Source organism: Chelonia mydas, chromosome 9 (assembly GCF_015237465.2).
Source record: "Chelonia mydas isolate rCheMyd1 chromosome 9, rCheMyd1.pri.v2, whole genome shotgun sequence".
In the NCBI taxonomy this organism is placed as follows: Eukaryota; Metazoa; Chordata; order Testudines; family Cheloniidae; genus Chelonia; species Chelonia mydas.
In genome coordinates, this window is record NC_057855.1 from 27,753,596 (window position 1) to 27,771,457 (window position 17,862).

Here is a 17,862-nt window from a genome sequence, read left to right on the forward strand (position 1 = left end):
AGATACTTTCAGATTAAAGATTATACTACTAATAAAATTGTATTACGTAGCGCCAATGTGTTAAGCACTTTGCAGATAAGTAATCAAACACGATTCCTGTCATAAAAAATTTGCAATGTACAGATAAAGGATTGGGGAAGGGATGCAATATAAAGCAAAAACGAATGAACAGTGAATTTTAGCGTGTATCTATAGGTTGTTTTTTATTATTTATTTGCGGGGTGGGGCTTAATTGTTCTGGAGTTTCTACTTTTTTTAAAAAAGTACACTTTTGTCAGGGAGGGCTAGGTTTTATAGGCCTTTTAAAATAAGCATAATTAAGGGAGGACTTGAAAGAGAGTTGGGAAGCATAGCAGACCAAGTCAGGGGAGGGCCCATGTCTATTGGATAGCTTGAACAAAGGAAATAAGATGAGATTGGAAGGATACAAGGGCTTTTTAAATATGGCTTTGGCAGAGCAAAGTATTATGGGTGGAATGGCATGTTAATTCTTGGCTCCTAATGTCAGTGAGCTAAAAACTCTCCCAAAGAATCTGTTTTAGGCTGAAATTTCTGAACCAGAAATGAATTAAAAAATCTTTAAAGAAAATTCATTCAGACTTCTGCAGTAAGTAGAACATGAAAAATAGGGATTTTTAGCCATTAAAAATCTTGCTCAGATGTGTGATTTTATGTTGTAACCTGGAGTAGGTTTTAGTTTTTTAAATTTGGTGTGTACATAATCATAACAACATAGGAATTAGCAGACTGGATCAGATCCAAGGTCCAAATAGTCCAGTATCCACTCTCCTATAGTGGCCAGTATCCAGTGCTTCAGAGAAAGGTGTGAGAACCTTACAGCAGGCAGCTGTGGAATAATCTTCCCCTTCCACTAGGTCTCATTCTGATGTTTGTACCTAGCAAGTAAGTCATCATGCAGTTTGCACAGTAACCACATACCCATTGTCTATATTTCTGAACATCAACTCGCCACTCATTACAGCTTGTCTGTCTCTGTATTGAAATTCAATCCTCTGGAGCCACTGTGTGTGAGGAATTATCAGTCTTCACTATCTCTGTCAGAAGGAAAGTCCTGTCTAAGACGGTGTCTCTCTCCATTCCACACAGGCGCCCTTTCCAGCATGAGACTGGCTTTTTCAACTGGAGGATCTGAGAAGTCAATTTGTAGGTGGGCTTGCTCTAAACTATCTTTATAGGCTATACCTATGATTAATTGAGTGTTCTGTGTCTACCACTTCTGCATTTTGGAGGATTTTATGACAATTGTATCAGGAAATTACTATGTCATGGAAAGCTGTATATGCATGTGGATCCACCATGAGTTAGCAGGGATGTGTCATGGCTCTGCCAGGCCCTAGACAATGGTGAATGATCAGCACTTAAAGTAAAACACCGTGGGATAATAGTTTTGCTCCACCTGGAAAAAGAGACTTCCCTCCTGTTGTCTATAGGGAGGGGAGTTTGGTAGTTTCCCATTTCTCCTAAAGGGCTGAACAAAAGCAGCAAGAACCTACAAAAGGACTCACGGGAAGAGGGGGAAGAGACTGGGACAGCTGTTTTTTGAACCAGATTAAGATGAGGGATGTGCTGTAGGGGCAGAGTAGGCATGAAGATAGAGGACCCTGTCTGCTTGCCAAAACACAGGTGACCCCTGCCCTCCTAAGGACTCCTCAGTGAAGAGTGAGCTAGTGATGGACATTGCATTTATTGGTTTTATTGTTTTTGTGATCTAAATTCTCCTGTCCTCTACATAATTAAATATAAATAGCACAAAGTTTTTTTTAAAAGGCTGAACAAAGTGTGTGTGTGTCTCCTGAGTGAGTTAAACTAAATCAAAAGCTTCTCACCTTTGGGGTGGAGTTCTGGGAAAGTGGTTTATCTGAGTACCGGGGCTCCCAAAGGGTCAGCACTGTGCCCATCTGGGGGTGGGGAGGGAGGAGGCAACTGGACAGTGGGTTCCAATACTCTGGGAGAGGAGTTGCTAGATCTAGCGACCCCAAGCTTGGGGCAGTGGCTGGACTCCATTCAGGCTCCAGAAGCATGAAACACTCCAGGGAATCCAGAGCACAGAAGCTTGGATTCTCCTCACAGCAGTCCTAGTGGGTGGCCCAGAAGGGCATTCACTAGGATCTGTGATGGTGTATAAACAGTTCAGTCCAATTCTGTGTCTTCAGTAACTTTGAACTCAAGATGCTGTACATGGGCACTGAGGGCTGTGACCTGCTTGCACCAGATGCATACGTACACCACTTAGCTGCAAAGCACCTAGTTGTACATTCTGTACACGATTCTGTACAACTCCAATCTCTAATTAACCTGCTGCTAGTCTTCCACCTTCATAATAAGACTGGGTTTTAACTCTGAGTAGACAGTTAACATTTTAAATTTTTGGTCTATTAATTTTTCAGGAAAAAACATTACTACTACTATAGAGGTTTTAGTTTGTCAGTCTAGCAACCTATTAACAATTACATTAAGAGCCTATGCCTTCTCAGTGCCTAGCTCCACTCAGTTCAAATTCTCCTGTGCTGTCCCTATCTGTTACCTTCTCACTCAGTTTGGGGCCTTGTCACTTTCTCAGTGAGACAGGCAGGCTGTGCAGTCTTACAACAAGATGGTTGACAGGGAAGCTATCACAGTGAAATTAGTATTCCCTGCTGCTTGGAGGATCAATGCTTCACTGAATATCAACAACATTCCTTCACTGGAAGAACAGGGATCAAGCTTTGACATATGCTCTAGCTAATGTGAGTCTAAAAGAGAGGTTCACAATAAAAAATGATCAACTTTGAAAATAAGGAGAATGAAACTCTATTACTACCCCATGGAACTAACCAAGGAAGCTAAATAATTACCTGAACTTAAAGCGGCTTACAAATAAGAGTTCAGTCCTGCCAGATTCAGTAAGAAAATCATCAGACTTCCAAGTCTCAATACTGGAAAGATGATCACGCAGTTTAGTGGGAGCAGCTGCAGTCTGTTGGATCAACATATGCGTTTCGGTACCAGATATGGAAATATGACAATCCATTGATACTGCTCAGAGAAAAAATGTAAAAAAATATAAAAGATTCTGGGACCGATCCATGTGATCTTAAAGACAGTGGCCCCATCTCTCCGCAGTGCTAAGCCTCTATACCAATCTGGAAACAAAACAGGGTTTTTAAATCAGGGAGGAAACAGTTCCTGGGGAATAACCTCTGCATAAAGGGGCTTCCGTACAATGTAGGAGCTGCTGGAGCAGCTCTAAAGCAGGACCACTCCAACTACAGGAAGCATGTCAGGGATAGGGAAAGGAAAGGAGAGGAGAGGGGTGGGAGTACACTGTATTTTGAGTATTCTCTGCATTCTAGGGCCTATATATAAGATAGAGAAGCCCTCAGGTTGCTTTAATTGATATTGAAGTTCCAGAATGTGAGGACCACAGAGATGATTTAAAGAACAAAACCACCTTTGCAGCCTCCCTGTTCCTGTTAAGCACCAGTGTGGAATAGCTGAGGATTAGGGCCAGTCTGAACACTGGAAACTTTAGGATCCCAGGTAATAAGATGGTACCAGATAGCAGGGTAAATAAATAAGTCTACCTACGTAAGTACCATAACCGAAATAATACATACAATAAAATTAATGGCCAGTGGTGAGACAGATATAACCGTAGACTGGACTGTGTCTATATGTATACCAATGTAGATCCATACAAGATTAGCCCTGGTGTTTCAAACCAAATAAAAATTAGCATGGACTTTAAGTCATTGCACAGGACAGGTTACAGAAGTTAGTAAATCAGACTTTATTCTGGTTACTAGTGCAATCTTCAGACAAGATGGCCACCTACACCTTAGCAAAAGAAATGAATGTTAAAAATAGCAAAGACTGAAGAATCCAAACATTCCATGGGCAGCCAAATGTAAAAGGAATCTGAAAAGGTCAATGAACAAAACCTTTGACTGTAACCTTTATTGACCTCTTGAGGAGAATAGCTCTGAACAACTTCTTCAATATATTGTTTATAAGATTCTTGAAAGAAAACCAGACAACCTTTTAAAAACACAAAAATAAAGCAGCAGTAGGTAAGAGCATGGGGTGTGGAACTGCAAATGAATGCTACTATTTTTTTTGCCAACAAAAATCTTAAGACATTCAGTAGCGTCTAAAGATTTCATTACTAAGACAAGATTATCTGTCAGGATCAAAATGCCACCTGTTCCGAAACAAGGCATGAGAGACACCTATCTACTGGTTGAAGATCATACTAGATTAGGTTCCATGAAATTATTCCATCTCAAAGCATTCCTATAAGTGTTCCTTTAAAACTTCCGTGACAAACTTTGATATTTCCATTGATCTATGACTTGCCATTTTGAAAGAGGCTTTAAAAAAAAAAAAAAGGAGAGTGGAAGGCAGAAAACATATTGACCGAGTTCAATCTGTCATAATGTTAATAATGTTCACCAACAAAAGCAAAGAGTGCAATTCAGTATCGCACTAAGGCACTGCAACTTTCTGAAAAAAAATTCTTTTGCCATGGAAGAACATTTTCCCTAAATGAAAGGTGGTCTCCTTCTGATTCATGTCTAAAATGTGAACACCAAAACAGGTCCAGGATGTACTGAATAGAGAACGTACACTTGTGTTTAAATATTGTATATCACATCACAAATTACACTTTTGCATCCATAATTACAGGTCAGAATGGGTACTGTAAAGGAAAAGTTTAAAGTGTGGCATCTATGAAAACACATGCCACCAATCACTGTTATCTATAATGTTGTTCATGGTCCTGGGATATAGTGGAAGGCAACAGAATAACAGAACCACAGTAAATGTTTTATATCAAAAGATTTTAAAATAATCACTAACAGATTTTGCTATAATAGGGCTTCACATACCAGTACAATTAAGAAAAGGAGTACTTGTGGCACCTTAGAGACTACCAAATTTATTTGAGCATAAGCTTTCGTGAGCTACAGCTCACTTCATCGCACGAAAGCTTATGCTCAAATAAATCTGTTCGTCTCTAAGGTGCCACAAGTACTCCTTTTCTTTTTGCGGATACAGACTAACACGGCTGCTACTCTGAAACCTGTCAGTACAATTAAGATGTTTTGGAGTGTTGGGGACACTGGGGCATGGCCACTAGGTAACTCGAGGGGTTGGAAGACCACGAGTATCGATGAAGCCCCCTCGCACTAGGCCCAAGTGTCCTTGGGCCCCCCCCGCCTGGAGGCACTCGCAGCAGCTCTGCGTACTAGGCCCAAGTGTCCTTGGCCCCCCCGCCTGGAGGCACTCACAGCAGTTATGCTGAGGATCTGCAACAATATGTTGCAGAGTCAGACTGCCTGAAACTAAACAAGGCCAAACAGGGCAGATATGGAAGAAAAATGCTGAATAAAGCAGCTTTATGTATAGTTTAACAAATGATACAAAAAACAATGGAACTAGCTGGTAACTGGATTGGCTGGCTATATGGATACTTAGGGCAGCTTGCTATTGGATAAGTATGCTGAAGAAAGGATGTATAAAAGCCTGTGTAACTTCCTGCTCTGTGTACAGGATTTGAGATTCTCTTCTCCCTGTACCTTTTTGAAGCTTCAAATAAACTTTTCTGCTTCTCCACCCCGTTGTGATTATTGGGTGAAGCACACCAGGTAGCGAACCAAACCCTGATGTTGTTTTGCCTCTCGGCACTGGGTGCCAGCAACAGGAGGAATGAAGAGAAAAATCTTTGCCTTAATGAGCTCCTGAAAATGAACAAGTCAAACTTATCTGCAGATGACAAAGCAATCATTTTAACTGTAAACCACACAGTTTCAAAACGGAGTATATTAGTTGATTTCCACTAATGTTACACTGATGTATATTCATTTTCAAATATCTATTTAAAAGAAGTGCAGACACTTAGAGTTTTCAACAGTAAATGTTTGCAGATTTTGCCTTTCGTAAACTTAACAAGCTAAATTTTGAGCAGTGTAGTCCATAGCCGAAGTTGATAGGATTTGTGGGCTCTCTGCAGCTACTAAGCACTTTGTCTGACTCTGTGTACTAGCTCAGCTGCACTTTTAATGCTTTGACAATAGTTTTTACTATTACAATACAAATACCTAATGCAATTTTTTCTTTTTTAGTCCTCTCCATCATGATTGCGTTGCACCAGCACTCAAAACTCTTCTCCTTGTGTTAGCTCTGAACCCCAGATATTTTTCTGCCCAGGCAGAAAACAGTCTCCCTTGTTTATTATTCAAGGGCCGGATTCTGGTCCCACTGTAATCCCTGGGAGTTTTGCCACTGACTTTTGTGGCTACAGGATTTGGTCCTAACAGAATAAATCTGGGCCTTGTCATCCATGTATGCCAACTACTAGTCTGTGGCAATAAGCGTGAGTGGTAGTGAGAAAGGTGGAGACGCTCCTACTTCTGTATTTGGCACTGGTGCAATTGTGGCTGGAATACTGTGTCCAGTTCTAACGTCCACAATTCAAGAAGGATGTTGATAAATTGGAAGGGGTTCATAGAAGAGCCACAAGAATAATTAAAGGGTTAGAAACCAGGTCTTATTGGACTCCTTGAGTGTCACAATCTATTTAGCTTAAAGAGAAGGTTAAGAAGTGACTTGATTACAGTCTATAACTATCTTTATGGGGAACTGTAGTGAGCTGGATTGGCCTCCCATGGACCTGGAGAGTGAGGAGTCCCTCACTGAGCTCTGGTGGGTGAAGCCAGGCTGGATTTACCCCTCCCACTGGAAGTCATGGGAAGGACAGGCAGTATAGAAGGTGGGTCTGGGAGCTCAGTTGGGCTGCAGCTGCTGGAGGAGCCAGATGCCTCCTGCTTGCTCCTGGGCTGGGAGACTGCTGTGGAGCTGAGAACTGGCTGGAGCCATACGCCGACCTGTCTTTGGAGAAGTTATCAGGACTACCGCAGACCTTCTACCTGGACAATCTGGACAACCCTCTACAAACCCAGGTATAACCTGAAGGGGAGTTAGGAAGTGGCCCAGGGACAGCTGTCCCTAGTCCAGCTGCGTTGTTGCCGTAAATCCAGTCAGCGTGTTGTGGTCAGGATCCCTGCTCACACAGTAGCAGACCCCTCTGCCACTGTTTGGGCCCTGGGCTGAGACACAGTGGAGTGGGTGGGCCTATGTCCCCCCCGCCACCCCAATCCTGGGGTGGTGGTCTCCGCCTCTCTAGGCTGAGCAGCCAGTGCTTGTCAGCCATCCGCTGGAGCTAGGATGCCCGAACCCCTTGCTGCTCGACCCTGAACATAGACTCTTAGTGCCCCGTCCTGACTAAGGGCCTGGGCTCCCTGACTGTGTTTGTTGCTCAGCCCCTGACCACAGGCCCGTGCTATAGACCCAGCTGTAGACTACTGTCGCCCCATTAATTCCCCACAGTAGGCGATGAACAGAGCCGGAGTGGCCTCCTACGGACCTGGAGGGTGAGGAATCCCCGCTGATAAACCACTACAGGAACAAATATTTAATAATGGGTTTCTCTTCAATCTAGCAGAGAAAGGTATAACATGATCCGATGGGTGGAGGTTGAAGCTAGACAAATTCATATTGGAAATAAGGTGTAAATTTTTAGCAGTGAGAGTAACTAACCATTGGAACAATTTACCAAGGGTTGTGGTGGAATCTCAGTCACTGACAATTTTTTAAATGAAGATTGAATGTTTTTTCTTAAAGACATATACTGTAGGAATTCTTTTGGGGCAAGTTCTATAGTTTGTGTTATACAGAGGGCCACATAAGACTCTCACAATGGTCCTGTTAGGCCTTCAAATCATCCATCCATCCTCCTTTCTAAATCAGGCATAGCAAAGATTACCCTGCTACCTACCATTCTGCCCATGTTTACCTACACAGATAGAATGCTCCATACCACTTCTGCTGGGCTGCTGCAGCTTAACAACACCCTAATGCCCCAAAGGACCGGGAGGTGGGGAGAGGATGACACAATGTAGTTGCCAATTCCTGAAGTATATGGACTCTTGCTTGAGTATAGGCTTCTCAGTTTGCTGATCTGCAACCAATTCTGTGCGCTCATTGTGGAGGAATTAAACCATTACTTAGGGCACTGCCATCCATGAACATTCTTCCCTAAAAAGAATTTTTGCTCCATTTTGTGTGAGATTAGAAATTATAGGCAACATATTTAAATTGTGTTGGCTCTCACTGCATCTTCAGGATTGCAAAGAAGAGTTTGGAGTCCTGAAGAAACAGCTGAAAACAAGTAGGCAGAGGCAATATTCCAATGCATTTCCCTATATTTACTATAGCAAATATCCTGAATACTGCAAATATTGGAGTAAAGTTATTTAGGTGTCAAAGATAATTGACAAATTTAAGGGTGACCACTGTATGGAGCAGTGGGCAAAAGAGGACCAGGTGGCTGAGCAGTATGACAAGGAGAGCAGGAGGAACAAGGTGGCAGAAAAGTATATGCGGGGGGAGTGGAGGACTAGTCAGCAAAGAGCCAAGGGCAGGAGGCAAGGGAAAAAGAATAAATGGGAAGGAGATGAAATTAAGAGCCTGATTAAGTTTTTTCAAAGGGACAAAACACTTGATGCATCTAATAGTGACCCATTTACCAAGAGTTAATATTTTTCCATTTACAAAATTGCTGGAATTGCACAGAGATGTCATGCAGTAGCAAATGAAGAGGTGGGTGGTCTGCACAATGGTGAACAGAAGGATGACTTGAGGCCGATGAGAAAATCTCTCTATTAAGACATGGTCCACACTATGAAAAAGTTTGGGAACGCCTGCACAAAAGGCTATAGTTATAACTAGCAAGATGACTCTTAGCAGTTGCTGTATCTACTGGTGGCAAGAGAATAAGAGGGATGGGGAAGACATGGATTAAATGGAGAAAAAGTAACACACAATTTTTACCATCTGTCTGCAAATACAGAATAGCATTTTTTTTTAAAAAGGGCCATAAATTCACTGACTCGTTCCAACATTACACCCCAATTGCAGTAGAATTACAGATTTCAACAATAACTGGAAAAATGTTTGTTATTAATCTCTAGTTCTTTCTGCCATATCCTCAAATCTCCTGATAACTTTTTAGTAACTATGGAACCCCCCTTATTGCCTCTAGGGGTTAGCACAGCATATCTCAACACCAGTACAGAAATCCTTTTAAATGAGGTTAGTTACTGCTTGTGAAAGCACGTGATAATGAAACTACAATCAAGAAATCAATATAAATGTTGAAAAGTATCTGACTATCCTACGATAAATACCTTCTCTTTGCTAAATACATACTTAGAGATTAGGTAGCAATTTTACCAGTGACATAAGTACAGTGGTACTTATAAGAACAAATTCTGCCCTATATATGCATGCAAAAACACTCACTAGACCAAATTCTTATCATGTAGAACACAATGGCAAAATACCCATGGACTCCAATGGGCCCAAAATCTGGCGCACTGACTGCAATGGAAGCTGCATACATGTAACCACAGAAAACAATTTGCTCAACTAAATTTAGTAACAGTCTTAATGCACATTTTTACTTTTATTACACCAATAAAATGTAAAAGTCTTCTCATCAAAGCATCTTTTCAGACACAGAGCAGCATGATGTCACCATTCATTCCTAGTCATGGTTTATTCCTCCATTATACCCAGCCAGGTCATGTTCCTGTGTACGTCTCATTATCTAGTCAGTGGTCAGCCTCTAGATCTGACAGTCTTGGTTGTTTTCACACAATCTCTTTTAACATCCTATCATCTGTTTGTCTTCTATAGCGTCCCCACTATTGTAATGTTTTTGAATGCAGTTAATCCCTTATGCTGACTTCATATCCTACTCTCCTTCCAACTTTATTTGTCTTAAAATCATTCCGCTTTACACCTGACATCTTCTGAATAACTCTCATCTCTACTGCCTCCGGCCTTCTGATGTCTGTTTTCATTTAATGCAACTGCTTCTACACCACAGAGTAATACTGTTAGTACACTGGATTGATAAATTTTCACTTTGATACCATACGTACTATTTTTATCAGCACATCTCCTTTTAACCACATCGTTGCTGGAACTATCGGCACTTATCAAGCTTCCTAGGTACACAAGATTTTACTTGTTCTGCGACTTCACTGTTGCATTTCAATACTTTAATCTATTGTCCCTTTTCCAAGACAAAATAAATGCCAAGATGATGAAGTGGTTGTTAAGTCCAAGCTGACTACACCAATTTACAGAGGTAGCGAAGAGTATCATTAATTCAAACATGTTTGCCATTTATACAATGTCATCTGTGTAAGCTAAGGAGCTTCACTCCAGATCACCCTCCATCACACCCTCCACCTTACATCACACCCTCCAACTCATAGGCGCAGACTTTCCATTGTGCCAGGGGGTGTTCGACCGCCTGCCCCCCCTCCCAGCCCCATCTCTTCCCGCCCTGTTCCGCCCCCACCCCCGAGCGCGCCACATCCTTGCTCCTCTCCCCTCTCCCCATTATCCTTTTGTACGCCACAAAAGAGCTGATTGCGGCAGGCAGGTGGCGGGGGGGTGATGGGGCTGCTGGTAGGGGGGCTGCCAATGGGTGCTCCAGCCCCCACCATTTTTCTCCAACTTGTTTGCCATTCTTAAGGTCCAATTTAAGAACATCATGATGCCCCTTTGTCTTACACCAAACTTTAACCAATTGCTTAATTTTTCACCAATTCTTACAGCATGTAAGAATGCAGGTATTAAGGACTAAATTCTGCTCTAACTCCTAGGAGTGATGTAAAGGCAAATGGCATGGTGGGTCTGATGATACATTCAGCACTAGAATCTTCTCGTCAGCTCAGGACAGGATCACTCAGGGTGGCCAGGGGGAAAAATATGTTCTTGAGTGTCCTTGCTGCTGCTCCAAAAAGGAGTAGAACACATAAGCAGCTAGTACTGCATACTGCAGCATGCATCCAGGAACCTGGGGCCTGACTTCCCCAAGCTAGCAGATCACATCCCCTTGAGGTTGTAACATACTAGTAAAAGCAGTAGCTTGTTCCCCGAGTATAATGTTCTTGTAATCTTGTCCTGAAGCTGCATAGGGGTGAGAAGGAAGTGGCTATATCTACCTTCTGCCCCTACTACAACATATACACAGAAAGGGGCAAGATTTTATATTAAACCTGTGAAGTTCTTGTGGAAGTCTCAGTCTGGTACAGAGCCAGGTTACAAGACAGAAAGCCTGCCTCTATACTAGTAAATATAGGACCACAATTCATTGCCAGCACTAGCAACAGTGAAAACTATACTGTGGACAGAGTTCAGGAGTTTTAACTCCTGTATCACATAACCATGCTCTGAACAAACCACATGGTGGTAAAAATGCCTGAACCCTGTTTTATCCTATGAAAATCAGTGGCAAATTACATGAACCATTTTTGGTAGGGCCGAGAAGGCCCAAGAGGCTAGCATGTCCTTGTTGCCCCATATAGTGGGCCCATTTTCACTCTATCAAAGTAATAAATATTAAAGCTAGATATTCACCAAAACAAATAATTCTAGTCTCTAACTTTCCAACCTCACAAATGGAGAGCCTTTCACTTTAGATGCGTCAATCCTTACTGGCTATAGATGTTACTTCCTGAACAAACGGTGCATAAAATAACATGAAGTTTAATATTAAGTGAAAAGCCACAAATTAACCAACATCTATGATTACTGTAGCCTGCCTCTAGATTATGCGACTCTTTCATTTCATGTGTCAGGGAGAGCCCTTTTTGACATTAACTATGGCCATCATTCAGAAATACCAGCAGCTTTAAATTTTACAAACCTTTAAAATGAAAGAGGCCTACCTTAACATCGAAGTTGCAGTCAAGTCTTCTGATTAACACAATGAAAGCACGAGAGAAGTTGTCTTCTAGTGGTGGAGGTGCTATGGGCTCACATGCATTCTCTGGTTTTGAATTTATTAGGAAGCCCTGAAACAAAGTGACAGCATACTATCAGTTCTAGCTCTATGTGACACAACACAAGTGCTAGGGGAAAAATCATACTTTCAAAAGAAAGCCAAGCAAATTCCTGGAGCTCAATCTTGTAAAATTCACAGTGATACATTGTATATTATATTTTATTTATTTACATAGGATCTTTAATATCAAAGTGCTGCTTGGGGTTACAGAGAAAACACAAAGTCAAACTGAATATATCCATTAGTTGCCCTTAATTTTCCTGTTGGCTTACACTAGTTACTAATGTCTCTTCAGAATTTTCAGTATTTCTAGTGTATCTATAGTTCAGTATGGGAAACACTGCACATAGCACAATAACATTATCAAGATGAATTTTTTAAGGCTGCTCACTGTAATTAACAGAACCACAGGCACACTAAGCCAACAAGCACTACCAAAGAGGGAAGGCGAGGAACATCTCTACACTTGTGAAAGTACTTACTAGATTTGCATTTACACGTGCAAGGTTTTTACAAGGTTTGCAGTGATGCATGCACACTTAACTTCTGACAAGGGCCATAACATCCCCCACAAGAGGGAAAAATCATAAAAGGACCAGGAAATTCCATGAATGTTGACGCCTGGGGCATTTTTTCGATTGTCCCACCATAAGGTTGGGTTTGCACACCACCATGGGACATAGATTGGGTGTGACCCTCTTAATCTGCAGATGCTCTAAGATCCACTGAAAAATCCTGAAGTTTTTAGGACCTTGGCAAGGGCAGAGACATGTTTATAGTGCTTGAATGTCCTGGCACTACTCCCTAATCCCTCTTTGAGCTGCCGTGGTTCCATGTTGGCTGCTACCCAGAGACTATTACTTCATGAGAAGGTTTCACAATGCTGACAGGGAAGCAACATAAGATAATGGTGAAAGAAATGCTATGCATACCTCACACTGCAAGTCAGTCAAAGGTGGAAGATGTTCTGGAGAGCAACCTTAACCCTATCTCTGGCACTTTACTCTTAACATGGAGAGTTGATCCCATGGAGTATCTGAAGAAGGTCTTCCCAAGTATCAGTGGAAGTGGGAATATACCTCAGAACGCTTCAGCTCATTTGTGTGACCCATACACCATTTTCATCCACTTTAGGTCCCCTGAACTTATCAAGCAGAGAAAACAACTGGGCCCTAACAGATTTTTTTTCAATATACAATACAATATTTTGGCATTCCTGAACTTCTGGTATTTGAAAGGGTGGTGGAAAAAGTCAGTGGCACTGATGCCATCTGAGCTGTATCTAATTGGAGCTGTATCTTAATTTGATTTCCTTAAAGGGAAAGTGTCAGGTTCAGAATCATAATCAACATTTTTCAAATGTGTTAAATAATCCAGAATTATTGTTGCGTGTTGAATTTGAAACGCTTCAGGATTGATTTTCAGAAGTGCTTAGTATTTATTGCTTCTCAACATCACTAGGAGTTGCAAGTACTTTGTACCTCTGAGGAAGCAGGTTGCTTATTTTGCTGCCTTAATACAGATTTAGGCACCTAATTTTAGACATGCAGGCTTGAATGTTGTCCAAAATTTTAAAAAAAACTATTGTAAGATAATTTATTGTAACAATTTTTATATCAGATGTCAAAAATCAATTTTTTAAAAATTGTCTTTTTGCAGCCTTATATCCTAAATATAAAGGTTGAATGTCTCCTAATGGTAACAAGGAAGTTTAAGCCTGAAGCTTAGCAAGACATAATGAAAGTGCCTGGAATTGTTTGAAACATGAATAATTTGAACATACTGAGTGGATTTCTTTTTTTTTTTTTTTTGTTATTCAATCCATGAATTGTCAAGACTACACCTTACTGGGCAAGCCAGTCTGACAATTTTTTTTAATTGGTTTTAATTAATAATGCTTCACCATATGATGATATGTACAAGATCATTAAAGCAGTATAAAATGTTGTTTGCCTGTTGGACAAGGCAGAAGAAGAGTAACACTAGGCAATCAATAGTAGAGCAATACCAGACAGTCAGCCATGCTAAAGCCTTTTTAGCATAGTGGAGATCTTGAATGTTAATATAAGGACATTAAAAGATTCTACTTTACTTTCATTTTGTAACTTTCCATAGCTGCAGGCCTTCTGTTTCTAAGGGGGAAAGTAAGCTGCCTTTTGCCAACAAAACAGGAGAGGTGTACATACCACAAAACTACTTTTGGCGGCAAACCTCTGCTGTTTAGCCGACAAAATAAAACTACCTCAATGAGAGGCATAAAGCTTTTTGCAACAAAGTTAAAGTGACAAAGCCTCAATGTAGACACTGCTGTTTGTTTTGTCAACGTAACTGGCTTCCACTACTATCCCACAATGCCTGCAGTGACTGCTCTGCTCACGGTTTTGACCTCTGCTGCCCTGCAGGCATGCATCCCTCCCCTTTCCAAGCTCCAGGAAGTATCTGACAGCTGAGTGTGCAGCTCCATTTGGGGAACAAAGAGCAAATCATTTACATGGAATGCTCCTATTCTGCCCTGCACCAGGAACACAGCCACAGGCAGACTGCTGTTGGGTACGGGAGGTCGGGGGGGGGGGGTGGGGGGGTGCGGGGGGGTAGAGACTGCTGTGCTGCTTTGACATTCCTCAGCACAGAGAGCTTACACAGTTGCTCAGGATGCCAATCCAGGCAGTTAAGGAAGCTGTGGGAGAACTTGGAGGGAATCTCAGAACCATAGGTAGGTAGGCAGGCAGAGTCGGCTGCTTAGGGAGAGACTGCTGTGCGGAGCACAGCCGAGCAGGAGGCCGATATGTGTGGTGTGTGTGTGTTGGGGGGGTCCCCTTCCCCCAGGATAGGTCGGTCAGCCTGCGCTCTCTCTCCTGCCCCAGACACACCATTCTCCTCTCCCTGCCCCCCCACTTCAGTTGAAAAGCAGACAGACAGACAGACAGACAGACAGACAGACAGACAGACAATCTAGTAGGACTATTAAAGGAATTGGCACCCAAAATTGCAAGCCCACTAGCAAGGATTTTTAATGAATCTGTAAACTCAGGGGTTGTACTGTGTGATTGGAGAATTGCTAACATAGTTCCTATTTTTAAGAAAGGGGAAAAACGTGATCCAGGTAACTACAGGCCTGTTAGTTTGACATCTGTAGTATGGTAGGTCTTGGAAAAAATTTTGAAGGAGAAAGTAGTTAAGGACATTGAAGTCAATGGTAAATGGGACAAAATACAACATGGTTTTACAAAACGTAGATCATGCCAAACCAACCTGATCTCCTTCTTTGAGAAAGTAACAGATTTTTTAGATAAAGGAAACGCAGTGGATCTAATTTACCTAGATTTCAGTAAGGCGTTTGATACTGTGCCACATGGGGAATTATTAGTTAAATTGGAAAAGATGGAGATCAATATGAAAATTGAAAAGTCGATAAGGAATTGGTTAAAGGGGAGACTACGACGGGTCCTACTGAAAAGTGAACTGTCAGGCTGGAGGGAGGTTACCAGTGGAGTTCCTCAAGGATCAGTTTGGGGACCAATCCTATTTAATCTTTTTTATTACTGACTTCAGCACAAAAAGTGGGAGTGTGCTAATAAAGTTTGTGGATGATACAAAGCTGGGAGGTATTGCCAATTTAGAGAAAGACCGGGATATCATACAGGAGGATCTGGATGACCTTGTAAACTGGAGTAATAGTAATAGGATGAAATTTAATAGTTAGAAGTGTAAGGTTATGCATTTAGGGATTAATAACAAGAATTTTAGTTATAAGCTGAGGACACATCAATTAGAAGTAACGGAGGAGGAGACGGACCTTTGAGTATTGGTTGATCATAGGATGACTATGAGCCACCAATGTGATATGGCTGTGATAAAAGCTAATGCGGTCTTGGGATGCATCAGGAGAGGTATTTCCAGCAGAGATAAGGAGGTTTTAGTACCGTTATACAAGACACTGGTGAGACCTCACCTGGAATACTATGTGCAGTTCTGGTCTCCCATGTTTAAGAAGGATGAATTCAAACTGGAACAGGTACAGAGAAGGGCTACTAGGATGATCTGAGGAATGGAAAACCTGTCTTATGAAAGAAGACTCAAAAAGTTTGTCTTGTTTAGCCTAACCAAAAGAAGGCTGAGGGGAGATATGATTGCTCTCTATAAATATATCAGAGGGATAAATACCGGAGAGGGAGAGGAATTATTTAAGCTCAGTACCAATGCGGACACAAGAACAAATGGATATAAACTGGCCACCAGGAAGTTTAGACTTGAAATTAGAAGAAGGTTTCTAACCATCAGAGGAGTGAAGTTTTGGAATAGCCTTCCAAGGGAAGCAGTGGGGGCAAAAGATCTATCTGGCTTTAAGATTAAACTCCATAAGTTTATGGAGGAGATGGTATGATGGGATAACATGATTGGTAATTAACTGATCTTTAAATATTCATGGTAAATATGAGTTACCCAGGAAAGAATTTTCTGTAGTATCTGGCTGGTGAATCTTGCCCATATGCTCGGGATTTAGCTGATCGCCATATTTGGGGTCGGGAAGGAATTTTCCTCCAGGGCAGATTGGAAGAGGCCCTGGAGGTTTTTCACCTTCCTCTGTAGCATGGGGCACTGGTCACTTGCTGGAGGATTCTCTGCTCCTTGAAGTCTTTAAGCCACGATTTGAGGACTTCAATAGCTACTCAGACATAGGTGAGAGGTTTTTTGCAGGAGTGGGTGGGTAAGATTCTGTGGCCTGCGTTGTGCAGGAGGTCGGATTAGATGATCATAATGGTCCCTTCTGACCTTACTATCTATGAATCTAGGATGCTCCTGGAACCATGGGATTGAGAAACCTGCATCATGTGACACTGTACCAGCCCCATAAGGCATTGCAAGCCCTTCCCAAAGCACCCTGTGGCCAGTTGTGCAGTGGGATAGCTACCACAGTGCACTGCTCTCTGTGTCCATGCAAGAGCTGTTAGGTGGATGCACTCTGACACAAGGAACTAATGTGGACATGCAAGAGTGGTTTTAATTAAAGCAGCATAACTTTTGCCAACATAACTTTGTAGAGTAGACAAGGCCTAAGAGAGTAGGAAGGGAAGAGGAGAAACAGGAAAAGAATAAAAGCATTTACTCTTTTTCTCATGTACATGCAAATTATAGAAAGCTGTGCTGTTGTGGGTCAGAAAATTGAAGTTACAATGGTCAAGTTGTATTTTTTCAGGTTATTAGGTTATTAGCATCATTCATACATGTTCCTTGGACTTCTCTCAATTTTCACAGAACTCTGTCTCTCTCCAGAAAGGGACTGTATTGTTTGTGGCTAAAATTAAAAAGTATAGTATAGTAACTCTTCAAAGTAATTGTCTAATCAACAACTACTGTTACTGATTGTTTATTTAACTTATCAAGAACTCATTTAATACAATGCAGGTTTCAAAAGTAATTCTCCAGAAATTCCATTTTAAGTCAACATTCATTAACGTGTCATTATTTTAGAGTACTACAACCCAAATATTGCAGCATTGTTTTAATGTAGGAGCTCCACTAAGCAAAACAGACTGTAAACCAAAGCAAAATTTTTTTCATTGTCCAAGGAAAATATAAAAAGCATGAAAAGTAAATTTGATTTTTAAAATTCTTTAGATTTAATCCTAATTAGAGATAAGATATTTTGTTTTGAAAAATATATGATCTTTAAAATTAGTGTCCCTTTAAGCAATCGGGGCTTTGCTGAGTTTGTGATGACAGACACATTGCACTGTCTGGAACTATTATCAGCAATATCCACTACAAATTCTGCATCATTGTGCAAGCAGCTAAGGTTGGGTTCCCCCAAGTTTACTGCAATGGATGGAAAGGTACTGACTCATACAGCAAGTATTATTGTTAGGTAATTGCTTATAAAATATTCACTTTATTTTAACTAGAGTAATAAATCTGTGTCTTTAATCTCCTTTTAGAGA

General features: G+C 41.4%; 1 protein-coding gene across 8 annotated transcripts in view; it reads right to left on the bottom strand.

Annotated features, from left to right (window-relative positions):
* The window catches only part of RNF13 (ring finger protein 13), a 104,228-nt gene that overhangs the window by 62,363 nt on the left and 24,003 nt on the right, over window positions 1-17,862 (bottom strand). For all 8 annotated transcript variants that reach the window (XM_037908270.2, XM_037908267.2, XM_043523168.1 and 5 more), the window contains one exon: window positions 11,808-11,933. In XM_037908270.2, coding sequence (XP_037764198.1) covers window positions 11,808-11,933 — 126 coding nt within the window. The remainder of the gene's footprint in view (window positions 1-11,807; window positions 11,934-17,862) is intronic.